The sequence below is a fragment of the Castor canadensis genome, chromosome 3 (genome assembly GCF_047511655.1).
Source record: "Castor canadensis chromosome 3, mCasCan1.hap1v2, whole genome shotgun sequence".
Taxonomy (NCBI): domain Eukaryota; kingdom Metazoa; phylum Chordata; class Mammalia; order Rodentia; family Castoridae; genus Castor; species Castor canadensis.
This window is the reverse complement of record NC_133388.1, coordinates 103,415,026-103,428,528: the sequence shown is the minus strand read 5'-3', so window position 1 is coordinate 103,428,528 and position 13,503 is coordinate 103,415,026. Positions and strand designations below refer to the sequence as shown.

Here is a 13,503-nt window from a genome sequence, read left to right as displayed (position 1 = left end):
ACATGGCTCAGTTATTCTCAGATTATAGAGGGTTAAAGGTGACAAAACAGAGGCAGGGTGGTAGATTAGCAGCTCACAGTTAACAATTGAGAAGGAGAGGGGCGCAACAGATACTTTCCACTAATACAGGAAAGAGATATCTATACACCTTACCTGTTCCCCAGGTACCTGGCTTATGTTCAATAGAACATGGTCAAAACTCTGATCAGGATATGGAGCCAAAAAAAGGCTAAATTAGGTTCATTATACTCTGTCTGCAAAGAATGCAAAAATACCACTCAAAAATGTAATGAAATATTTAATGAAGTTAGAAACAAATGTGTAAAGCGTAAGTAAGCCCTTACAGTTCTAAGCTCCATTTCCCTAGCAAACACAAGACATGGGTTTCTTGTTCTCTGAAAATCCTATCATGCCATGTCATTTACTGTTCACTAATACGTTAGAAGCAGTAGGATAAAATGGCTGCTGGGTAAAAATAACACCAGCCATGAGGCACTCTCCAAATTGCCCTTGCATTGTGTCTTTCCCACCTTACTACCCACCTCTTCCTGCTACTTACGTTCTAGTTAGTTATTTATAAAAGTTCATTTTCTATGGCTCCTTCGTTTTGTGAATCAATTTTAATCAATTTCACATTCTAATTGTATCCTTTTACTATCTTTTCCCCTGGAACCTAAAGATCAAAATCACTGTAAAACAGTTCAAGTTTCATTTCAAACTTTACCTAATATTCTTCTCAGAATTAGGCATGGGTATGCATATGACAAAACTATAGTAAAGAAAGAATCAGACATAATGCACAATGGCACACTAAAAATGGAATTTGGTTTTCCCAGATAAACAAAGTAACTGGATCAAACTGTTTCTACAATTTTGATTCCTGTTGAAAATAGTAAGCAATTACTAAGTCTCTATTCAACTTAGCAATTTAAAAATAATAATTCACAGCCACACTTTATCAGGAAGCTAAACGAGATAGAAAATAATGAGTCCAAACAATTGGATAATGAAAGAAATTAACAGGCTTAATTAATGCTCTCTTTTCTTTAATGCATTCCTTCTCATGGCAATTATTCTTTTTTTTTTTTTTTTAAGTGGGACTAGGATTTGAACTTAGCTTCATACTTGCAAAGCTGACACTCTCTTGCTTGAGCCACACCTCTAATCTATTTTGCTCTGGTTATTTTGGAGATGGGGTGTCATTAACTATTTGCCTAGGCTGGTCTCAAACTGTGATCCTCCTGATCTCAGCCTCCAAGTAGCTAAGATAACAGGTGTGAAGCACTAGTGCTTGGCTGCTACATGGCAACTATTTTTGACTAGCAGAATGGTAGCTACTCAGTCTGATTTTTAAAAATAATTTCATAGAAGTGTTACTATTAATTTCATTGGTTCATTTTCTGCCAAAACGAAGCCAAGTTTTTTTTTATGGTTAGACTCATTGTTTTCCTAGAGTCCTTACTTTGCAAGTTCCATCCACCGGAGGACGTCAGGAGGGAGGCAGGTCTTGCCCCGAATTCGCTTGGTAGGTGGTTCTGCAGGGAGCAAGTGGAGAAGTGCCTGCTCAAGAAGACAGATGCCCCCAGGCTGCTGCAGACTTGCCAGGCAACTAGCACGGACGGCAGCTGGGTCAAGGCTCAGCAATTCTGCATGTTGGCAACTGATTTCCTATGAAACCCAAACACATGTAGCTGTTAGTCTGTGACACTTGGACAGTATCTTCATAAGTGACTAATTCATTTTACTAAATATCAAACTAAGTTTTGATGTAAGTAGTGATATCACTGAAAGTTTCTTGTATAATTCTATTAACAAATTTTCCTTCAATATTCAATTTGCTGAAAGGAGGAAGTAACCTTTTATTTTTTCATTTCCAACCCAGGGATTAATTTAAAGCTAAATGAGAAAACTGAAGATATATATATTCAATTAATCATATATATACATATACTCCTCCCAATATATCCAAATAATAATTGCAATTTCTAGAACTATTTGCCCGACTTGGTTTTTTGGCAGATTTTTTTTTTTCCTTTTTTTTTATTGTGCTGGGTGGAGGTACATTGTGGCATTTACAAAAGTTGTTACGATATTCTCTGACTTGTTAAGAAAAGCTGAAACACAAAGATTTTATATCCAATCACCAAAAGAGTGGGTGTATTAATCTGCCTGATATTCCATGCAACATCTTTTTTCTATCCAGGGGCCTACTTATTCAACAGTATTTGAATACAAGATTTGAAGAATGCTTTATTTTGTAACTCTTAATTTGAGAGTCCTATAAACAAAAGGTAATGGAAAATAAACCCCAAATCAACATGCATAAAGACATGGCGTGACAGCATTTTCATTACAGCAGCCTATACGTGTGCACATGTTCCTGTGTAGCACCAGTCTCCTAAGACCTAGTGGTGGCTTGCTACTTGAGAGGCAGAGATCAAAAGGATCTTGGTTCAAGGTCGGCCTGGGCAAAAAGTTTGCCAGACACTATCTAAACCAAAAGCTGGTTAGTGGCTCCTGTCTATGACAGACAGCTATGCAAGGAAGCAAAAATAGGGACTGACAGTCCAGGCATAAAGTAAAGCTCTATCTCCAAAAAACAAGGGAGGTATGGCTAAAGTGGTAGAGTAAACCCAAGTTCAACCCCCAAAGTTGGAAAAAAAAAAAAAAAGACTAGTGGTATAAGAAAATCCAAATAAAACTTTATTTCAATGAATTCTTCTATGTTTAAGACACAGAAAACATTTCTTACATGAGAAGATAATCTTCTGATAAATATATTTAAGTAGTAACCGAAAGTACATCTATGTTAAGTTCTCTGCTCAAACTGTGTCACCTTAGAAAGAACTTCTCCAACCACCATGTCTGTGTATCTATAAGGCCACATATACCTGCCCTGATCAAGAGGCCACCCACTCACTTGCTTCATTATTACCCTGACTTCTTTAATACTATTGTACTATTCAGGTATTCGACACACTACTACCTAATGTTCTGTGGATTGCCTATCACCTGTGGAGAATGCAAGTTTTGGGAGGAAGGGATTTTGCATCTGTGGGACTGTGGCCCCACCACCTAGACAAAGCCAGGCATGAGCACCGTTAACATCTCAAGAGACAGGCAAGAATTTGGGAACTACTACCTAAGGAAAGATAACTATACAAATCATAGGATTTAACCAAAGGTCCTGAAGGGACTGGCTTATTAAAACACTTTTATAAAAGTTTCATTTCAGATTATACTGTCATATATAACGGATTCCCCCTCCCCACCAAAAAGACAAATAAATTACATGTGCCCACTTAAGAAGAGGTAATCCAAGTAATTACAGCCACTCTGAAACATTTTGTTTCTATCACAAGTTTTCAACTCTGAAAAAAAAGTCATGGGGACACTAGATGTGGTGCCAAAGCAGACAACACATACTTTATAAGAAACATGTGCAGGCTCTCACCTGGATACAAGAGACAAATGGTGGGAAGAAAAAAAAAGTGGAATTAAGAAAATGATTGAACTCTTGGAGCAATTTTTGAGTGATGAGGTCTTTTTCAGACTTTGTCTTAAATTTATCCGTCTCTTTCAGAATACCAGAAAACAAACTGCTGAAAAGCTGTTTTGCAATTATTGGATCTTTCTGTAAAAAATTAAAAATAAGGACAAATTAGGGTCTGAAGTAAAAAAGCTACAATTCACTAGTATTATAAAAGAACTACTTTAAATGCCAACTGTTGCAAATATATCCACTGCACATCTAAATTCTGTTTAGAAATTTTTAACAGGTATTGTACAAGGGTAATATTTGGAATTTAACCAAATATATGCTTGATATGTTATGAAAGCATGGACCTCTGACTCTGAGAGATAAACTTAAAAGCTGACTTAACTGTCGTACAACCACACAGTTCACTTCCTGAGTTGAGTCTGCACCCCTAATTCCTCATCTTTAAACTGGGACTGAAGAACAAAGCCTCCTGATCGTAATGAATACTAGTCAAGATTATATGCCAACTGTTTGGTGCCGTATTTGGTAAGACCTCAGACAGTGACCAGATTCAACCTGTATGTATTATCCTTGCATTGGCATCAAGGTAAAGCTTAAAATAACTGATAGGTTTAAATAAAATGTCAACTTAAATTTTTGAGCTGTTAAATCCATCAGGGCTGTTTTTGTATTTCAGCTATAAGATCAGGCTACCTGATCATTTATGGCTTTAACCCTCACAGGCTCCATAACTACAGGAACACTATTCTTTAAGCATGTCTGCAAACACTGGTACCAAGAACAGTTCCCGGCTATCTATATTTATATAAATGAAAGCATGCACATATGAATTTTTAAAAAAGGTTAAAAATAATCTTGAATAAAGTTACATCAAAATAAAACATATAAATTTGGTCTGTATTGTATTATTTATTAATATAAGTAACAGAACATTACCACATAAGATTTTAGAAAATATGGATTAAGAAAAAGAAAATAAACATTACCTATAATTAAGCCACACAGAGGAAGTCACTGACACATGTTGGTCTTTCCCTGACCTGAGTACTCTGATACCTGTTTAACAGCCTGTGGCTTTCATTTAACATGTGCATAGGTTTCCTGGTTTACAGCAAACAGATGGCTGCAACGTGGCTCCTGAAAGGCACGTACAAATTCCTTCACTTTTCCAGCGAGTACTAAATTACTAAAATAAACAAGAGCCTCAGCAGCAGGCAGCTGTTGCTGGCTGGTCCCTGTAACAACTAGTGTACATGCCTCCCTATAATGTTCTTCACAGGCAAAAAACATGAAGAAAGGCAGCCCCAGGAAGGTCAAGGAGTCCTCATCTGTCTTGTCCACCATTGCACTCCAGTGATTAAAGCAGTCACTAGCATACAGGAGGTACTCCATAAATGCACATTTATTGAATAGATGAAAGTAGTAGAATTAGAAGTATCAATCAACACATACCTAGTCATGGAAAAGAAAAAATGAACTCTTGCTTTTACAAAAAAAAAAAACAAGAGTGCCATCTTTGTTTTTTTTGTTTTTAAGCACACATGAGATGAACTGCCTTGGACATAGTTCTCCCCCCAGTCTCAGGCTTACTAACCTGCCACCACCATCATATACCTTAGTGTTCTCTGGGATGGCCAGGGCAAAAAAAAAAAAAGAAAACCCATTAGCACTGCTTTGGACAGTAATGTGCAACACCAGGAAACTAGGGAGCTGAGAAATTGGGAGTGTACAAAAGACAAGAGTCTCATCCTTATTCCATACCCAGAGTCCTACAGCTTTCACCACCATCTAACCTTTGCTAATTTTCAGTCTTCATCTATAAACGTATCTAGTGATGGCCTCAATGTCACAAAATTACTGGAAGAATCTAGTGTGACAATATGAAGGATGTTCATGATAACAAAGGGCTATACTGTGGTGAGTTGCCTAAGTATGCCTGGGATTAAGCACACATGTATACACATGTAAACACAGGGAAAATGACCAGATTGAACAAACTCTATAGTCTAGCTAAACTAAGTACTTAGCTAGGGCGAGGTCTGAATACTGTACAAGAATTACGTAAGATATCTCCACTGGAGGAAAGTAGATGAAAGAAAGATACGTGTACCATATGCCACCTTTTTTTTTTTTTTAAAACAACAAAATCTTATCTATCTATAATTATTCAGATCAAATAAAAAGCTTAAAAAGATTTAAAACATGGCAAAATGCTAAGTAGATGAATCCATGATTATAATCAATATTAGTAATAGATACTTAAGTATAATAAGTATATTTTTATATCCTTATGTGTGTTTGTAAGGTATGGTGAATGAACTTAGGACCTTTAGCAAGTACTCTACCACTTGAGCCACGCTCCCAGTCTTTTTTTCTTTAAATTTTCAAATAGAGACTCACGGTAACTTTGCCTGGGCTAGCTTCGAACTGGGATGCCCTTACCTCTACCTATTGAGTAGCAGGGACCAAAGGCATGCACCACCATGCCAGGCTTAAGACATTATAGTTCAGTACACAGCATAAAACTATATATGTATTATAATAGTTATACTTTATTTATTTTTTCCTGGCAGTATTGGAGATAGAACTCAGGACCTGAACTTGCAAGGCAAGCGCTCTATCACGAGAGCCATTCTACCAGCCCAATAATCTTTTGAGGGGTAAGATCTTACTCAGAAAATTTCATGACATTCCAAGATGGCGGCTAGAGGTAGGAAGCAGAAAGCGACCCTCCTATAGTGAAATCTTGGAGAGACGCTGGAGACACACTTTGCAGGCATAATCACCGAGAAAAGGCATAACTTTGACCCCTCCACAACTCCAGCCGGCGCAGAGAATCTCCACTCCACGTTAAACGGAGAACCGAGGAGGGCCCCCGGGGCCGCCAGTGGCCGGCGCCCATACGGCTTGGGAAGACGCGGACCAGGTGACCTTGGTACCGCGGTAGCTCCACAGACAAGCCTGGGCCAGAGCAGCATAGCCCCCTGGACAGACTGACCTCCACCCGGGGAAAAAAGAGAAACTGAGTAATAAGCAATAAGAACAGTTAAGACGCTGGAAAGAGGGTGGGGCGCCCTGAGCGCTGAAGATTGGGGGAAGGGAATCCTTCCCGGGACTGTAAATAAACAAGCCGGGCGGGCCGGAGAGGCTCTGGCGGGAGCGGGGCGCGCGCCCAGCAACCAGGAGTGGGGAAGCTTGTGAGAAAAGACCCACTTCCCACATGAACTGTAAACAAACATGGCGGCCGGCAGGAGCAGCAGCACCGCCCAGTAAGCAGGAGCAGGAAAGCTTCTGAAAGTGGCAGTGGGAGGAAAACTTCAGAGGAGAGGAGGGAAGACCCACCTCCCACATGAACTGTAAATAAACACGCAGGCCTGACAACGCGGGGCAGTGTCACCTTTGCCAGTGCTTGGAAAGGGGAAAGCCTGTAGCAGAGGCTCCCGCACAGGAGAACTCTGAGCAAACAAAGCCTGTGGGACCAGGTGAGTGCTAGCTCACCCCAGAGATCTGCATAAATAACGCTGCCAGCTACAGGCTGAGAGCAGCAGGCAGGCAAGCCACAGTTGCAGATACCACTCTCAGAACAGCCTCCAGACGCTTTTTTTTCTTTTTCTCCCTACCTTTGATGAGAGAACAACCGAATTACACCTGCAAGCCGAAAAACTTACTGAAACTGTATTGCATTTGAACTGGGGACACTTGGTGGGGCTTTTTTTTTTTTTTTCTTGTGTGTGTGTGTGTGTGTGTGTGTGTGTGTGTGTGTGTGTAGTTTTGTTCTACTTTATGCATCCCCTTTGATGAGACAACTACAGAACAACATCTGAGGCACCAACTCCAGGACTGGAGATTGAGACGGACATCCAAATTATTAAGACTGAAATTGCATTGCATATAAACTTGGAAGTTTTTTGGTTTTTTTTTAATTTTCTATTTTCCATTTTATTTTAATTCATTTTTATATATAGATATTACTTTCATATACTTATTTTTTATTTTTTTTATCTTTGATTTTCAATCCTCTCTCTGTCTCTCTATTGTCTGTTCAGCTTACTGTCGATTAGTACACTAACACTCCCTTTTTATACCTTTGAAACTCTCTTGTCTGATACCTTGTTCTGCTTTCTCCCTCTTGTCTGTATATTTGTTTTCCCCTTTTCTTTAACTTCTTGCTTTCCATCTCAGCTCACTCTTCCATTCTCAATATTACCATTGTTATTATTACAAGCTAGAAAATACTTAATTACACACAGTACAGGGACAGTAACAACACCAAGGACAATGATGGGAAGACAGAAAAAACAGGGAAACCAGTTTCCCCACAGCAAAAAATTAGTACAGGAACCAGAGGGGAATGAAGAGAACAGAAACTCAGATCCAGACTCCAACAAAATGAAGATAAACTATGCCAAAGGACCCAATGAAGCCCACAAGAATAATTTAAAAGAAGACATACTACAAGTACTCAATGAGAATTTTATAGAGATGATACTGGATAGGGTCAACCAAAATGTACAGGAGACACTCAAGAAATTCCAAGACAATAAAAATAGAGAATTTGAAAAAGCAAAAGAAGAAATAAAGAAAACCATAGAAGCACTGTATAAACACCAAAGTGGAAGAGAGAACACAATGAATAAACGGATAAATGAACTCAGGACAAAAATAGACAACAATAAAGAAGAAAACTGCCAGGATATGGAAAACCTCAGAAAAAAGAACGAAACAGAACTGCAAAACAAAACGGAAGGCCAATCCAGCAGAATAGAACAAACAGAAGACAGAATCTCAGAACTTGAAGATGAAATGGTAATTAAAGGAAAAACCAAAGAACTATTAATTAAACAACTCAAGACCTGTGAAAAGAAAATGCAAGAACTCACTGACTCCATCAAAAGACCAAACTTGAGAATCATGGGCATCGAAGAAGTAGAAGAGGTGCAAGCGAAGGGAATGCGTAATATATTCAACAAAATAATAACGGAAAATTTCCCAAATCTAGAGAAAGATATTCCCATACAAATGCAAGAGGCCTCCAGGACACCAAACAGACCAGATCAAAATAGAACTACTCCATGACATATCATCATTAAAACAACAAATTCAGAAACTAAGGAAAGAATATTGAAGGCTGTAAGAAAAAACAAGTAACATACAAAGGTAAACCCATCAAAATCACAGCAGACTTCTCAACAGAAACATTAAAAGCAAGAAGAGCGTGGGGTGAGATCTTCTGGGCACTGAATGAAAATAACTTCAACCCCAGGATACTCTACCCAGCAAAACTATCATTCAAAATAGATGGAGCAATAAAAGTCTTCCATGATAAGCAGAAACTAAAACAATATGTGACCACAAAGCCACCATTACAAAAGATTCTGCAAGGGATCCTGCACACAGAAAGTGACACCCAACTTAACCATGAAAAGGCAGGCAGCACCAAACCACAGGATAAGAAAAAGCAAGACAGTAGAGAGTAACATCAAGTTAGGTACACACAATCAAACCTTCAAACAACTAAGATAACTAAATGGCAGGAATCACCACATACCTATCAGTACTAACACTTAATGTTAATGGACTTAATTCACCCATCAAAAGACACCGTTTGACAAAATGGATTAAAAAAGAAGATCCAACAATTTGTTGCTTACAGGAGACTCATCTCACCGACAGAAATAAGCATATGCTTAGGATGAAAGGCTGGAAGAAGATTTACCAAGCCAATGGCCCCCGAAAACAAGCAGGAGTAGCAACACTTATCTCTGACAAAGTAGACTTCAAGCCTACATTGATCAAACGAGATAAAGAAGGACATTCCATACTAATAAAAGGGGAAATAGACCAAAAGGAAATAATAATCATCAATCTGTACGCACCCAATGTCAACGCACCCAATTTCATCAAACATACCCTGAAAGACCTAAAAGCATATATAAACGCCAACACAGTGGTTGTGGGAGACTTTAACACTCTATTATCATCAATAGATAGGTCATCCAAACAAAAACTCAATAAAGAAATCCAAGATCTAAAATAGATCAAGCGGACCTAGTAGATGTCTACAGAACATTTCATCCAACCTCTACACAATATACATTCTTCTCAGCAGCCCATGGAACCTTCTCCAAAATAGATCATATCCTAGGGCACAAAGCAAGCCTCAGCAAATATAAGAAAATAGAAATAATACCGTGCATACTATCTGACCACAATGCAGTAAAAGTAGAACTCAACAACAAAAGTAAAGACAAAAAACATGCAAACAGCTGGAAACTAAATAACTCATTACTTAATGAAGACTGGATCATCGATGCAATAAAAGAGGAAATTAAAAAGTTCCTGGAAGTCAATGAAAATGAAAACACAACCTACCGGAACCTATGGGACACAGCTAAGGCAGTCTTGAGAGGAAAGTTTATAGCCATGAGTGCATATATTAAAAAGATTGAAAGATCCCAAATCAATGACCTAATGATACATCTCAAACTCCTAGAAAAACAAGAACAAGCAAATCCCAAAACAAATAGAAGGAGAGAAATAATAAAAATAAGAGCCGAAATCAACGAAATAGAAACCAAAAAAACCATACAAAGAATTAATGAAACAAAAAGTTGGTTCTTTGAAAAAATAAACAAGATCGATAGACCCCTGGCAAACCTGACTAAAATGAGGAGAGAAAAAACCCAAATTAGTAGAATTAGGAATGCAAAAGGGGAGATAACAACAAACACCATGGAAGTCCAGGAAATCATCAGAGACTACTTTGAGAACCTATATTCAAATAAATTTGAAAATCTAAAAGAAATGGACAGATTTCTAGATACATATGATCATCCAAAACTGAACCAAGAGGAAATTAATCACCTGAATAGACCTATCACACAAAATGAAGTTGAAGCAGCAATCAAGAGTCTCCCCAAAAAGAAAAGTCCAGGACCTGATGGATTCTCTGCTGAATTCTATCAGACCTTTAAAGAAGAACTGATACCAACCCTCCTTAAACTGTTCCATGAAATAGAAAGGGAAGGAAAACTGCCAAACACATTTTATGAAGCCAGTATTACACTTATCCCAAAACCAGGCAAAGACACCTCCAAAAAGGAGAACTATAGGCCAATCTCCTTAATGAACATTGATGCAAAAATCCTCAATAAAATAATGGCAAACCGAATTCAGCAACACATCAAAAAGATTATTCACCACGACCAGGTAGGCTTCATCCCAGGGATGCAGGGGTGGTTCAACATATGAAAATCAATAAACGTAATAAACCACATTAACAGAAGCAAAGACAAAAACCACTTGATCATCTCAATAGATGCAGAAAAAGCCTTTGATAAGATCCAACATCAGTTCATGATAAAAGCTCTAAGAAAACTAGGAATAGAAGGAAAGTTCCTCAACATTATAAAAGCTATATATGACAAACCCACAGCCAGCATTATACTTAACGGAGAAAAATTAAAACCATTCCCTCTAAAATCAGGAACCAGACAAGGATGCCCACTATCTCCACTCCTATTCAACACAGTACTGGAATTCCTAGCCAGAGCAATTAGGCAAGAAGAAGGAATAAAAGGAATACAAATAGGTAAAGAAACTGTCAAAATATCCCTATTTGCAGACGACATGATCCTATACCTTAAAGACCCAAAAAACTCTACTCAGAAGCTTCTAGACATCATCAATAGCTATAGCAAGGTAGCAGGATATAAAATCAACATAGAAAAATCATTAGCATTTCTATACACTAACAATGAGCAAACGGAAAAAGAATGTATGAAAACAATTCCATTTACAATAGCCTCAAACAAAATCAAATACCTAGGTATAAACCTAACAAAAGATGTGAAAGACCTCTACAAGGAAAACTATACACTTCTGAAGAAAGACATTGAGGAAGACTATAGAAAGTGGAGAGATCTCCCATGCTCATGGATTGGTAGAATCAACATAGTAAAAATGTCGATACTCCCCAAAGTAATCTACATGTTTAATGCAATTCCCATCAAAATTCCAATGACATTCATTAAAGAGATTGAAAAATCTACTGTTAAATTTATATGGAAACACAAGAGGCCACGAATAGCCAAGGCAATACTCAGTCAAAAGATCAATGCAGGAGGTATCACAATACCTGACTTCAAACTATATTACAAAGCAATAACAATAAAAACAGCATGGTACTGGCACAAAAACAGACATGAAGACCAGTGGAACAGAATAGAGGATCCAGATATGAAGCCACACAACTATGAGCAACTTATCTTTGACAAAGGAGCTAAAAATATACGATGGAGAAATAGCAGCCTCTTCAACAAAAACTGCTGGGAAAATGGTTAGCAGTCTGCAAAAAACTGAAACTAGATCCATGTGTATCACCCTATACCAAGATTAACTCAAAATGGATCAAGGATCTTAATATCAGACCCCAAACTCTTAAGTTGATACAAGAAAGAGTAGGAAATACTCTGGAGTTAGTAGGTATAGGTAAGAACTTTCTCAATGAAACCCCAGCAGCACAGCAACTAAGAGATAGCATAGATAAATGGGACCTCATAAAACTAAAAAGCTTCTGTTCATCAAAAGAAATGGTCTCTAAACTGAAGAGAACACCCACAGAGTGGGAGAAAATATTTGCCAATTATACATCAGACAAAGGACTGATAACCACAATATACAGGGAACTTAAAAAACTAAATTCTCCCAAAACTAATGAACCAATAAAGAAATGGGCATGTGAACTAAACAGAACTTTCTCAAAAGAAGAAATTCAAATGGCCAGAAAACACATGAAAAAATGCTCACCATCTGTAGCAATAAAGGAAATGCAAATTAAAACCACGCTAAGATTCCACCTCACCCCTGTTAGAATAGCCATCATCAGCAACACCACCAACAACAGGTGTTGGCGAGGATGCGGGGAAAAAGGAACCCTCTTACACTGTTGGTGGGAATGTAGACTAGTACAACCACTCTGGAAAAAAATTTGGAGGCTACTTAAAAAGCTGGACATCGATCTACCATTTGATCCAGCAATACCACTCTTGGGGATATACCCAAAAGACTGTTACTCCAGAGGCACCTGCACATCCATGTTTATTGCGGCACTATTCACAATAGCCAAGTTATGGAAACAGCCAAGATGCCCCAGCACTGACGAATGGATTAAGAAAATGTGGTATCTATACACAATGGAATTTTATGCAGCCATGAAGAAGAACGAAATGTTATCATTCGCTGGTAAATGGATGGAATTGGAGAACATCATTCTGAATGAGGTTAGCCTGGCCCAAAAGACCAAAAATCGTATGTTCTCCCTCATATGTGGACATTAGATCAAGGGCAAACACAACAAGGGGATTGGACTATGAGCACATGATAAAAGCGAGAGCACACAAGGGAGGGGTGAGGATAGGTAAGACACCTAAAAAACTAGCTAGCATTTGTTGCCCTTAACGCAGAGAAACTAAAGCAGATACCTTAAAGCAACTGAGGAAATAGGAAAAGGGGACCAGGAACTAGAGAAAAGGTTAGATCAAAAAGAATTAACCTAGAAGGTAACACCCACGCACAGAAATCAATGTGAGTCAATGCCCTGTATAGCTATCCTTATCTCAACCAGCAAAACCCCTTCTTCCTTCCTATTATTGCTTATACTCTCTCTACAACAAAATTAGAGATAAGGGCAAAATAGTTTCTGCTGGGTATTGAGGTGGGGGAGCGGGAGGGGGTGGAGTGGGTTGTAAGGGAGGGGATGGGGCAGGGGGGAGAAATGAACCAAGCCTTGTATGCACATATGAATAATAAAAGAAAAATGAAAAAAAAAAGAGTTAACACACACACACAGGAAATTAATGTGAGTCAACTCCCTGTATAGCTATCCTTATCTCAATCAGCAAAAACCCTTGTTCCTTCCTATAGTTGCTTATACTCTCTCTTCAACAAAATTAGAAATAAGGGCAAAATAGTTTTTGCCGGGTATCGAGGGGGTTGGGGGG

General features: G+C 38.3%; 1 protein-coding gene across 3 annotated transcripts in view; it reads right to left on the bottom strand.

Moving 5' to 3' along the window:
- The window catches only part of Prkdc (protein kinase, DNA-activated, catalytic subunit), a 191,187-nt gene that overhangs the window by 45,351 nt on the left and 132,333 nt on the right, over positions 1-13,503 (bottom strand). For all 3 annotated transcript variants that reach the window (XM_074068495.1, XM_074068496.1, XM_074068497.1), the window contains 2 exons: positions 3,455-3,634; positions 1,463-1,668 (listed from right to left, as the gene is read on the bottom strand). In XM_074068495.1, the coding sequence (XP_073924596.1) occupies positions 1,463-1,668; positions 3,455-3,634 (386 nt within the window). The remainder of the gene's footprint in view (positions 1-1,462; positions 1,669-3,454; positions 3,635-13,503) is intronic.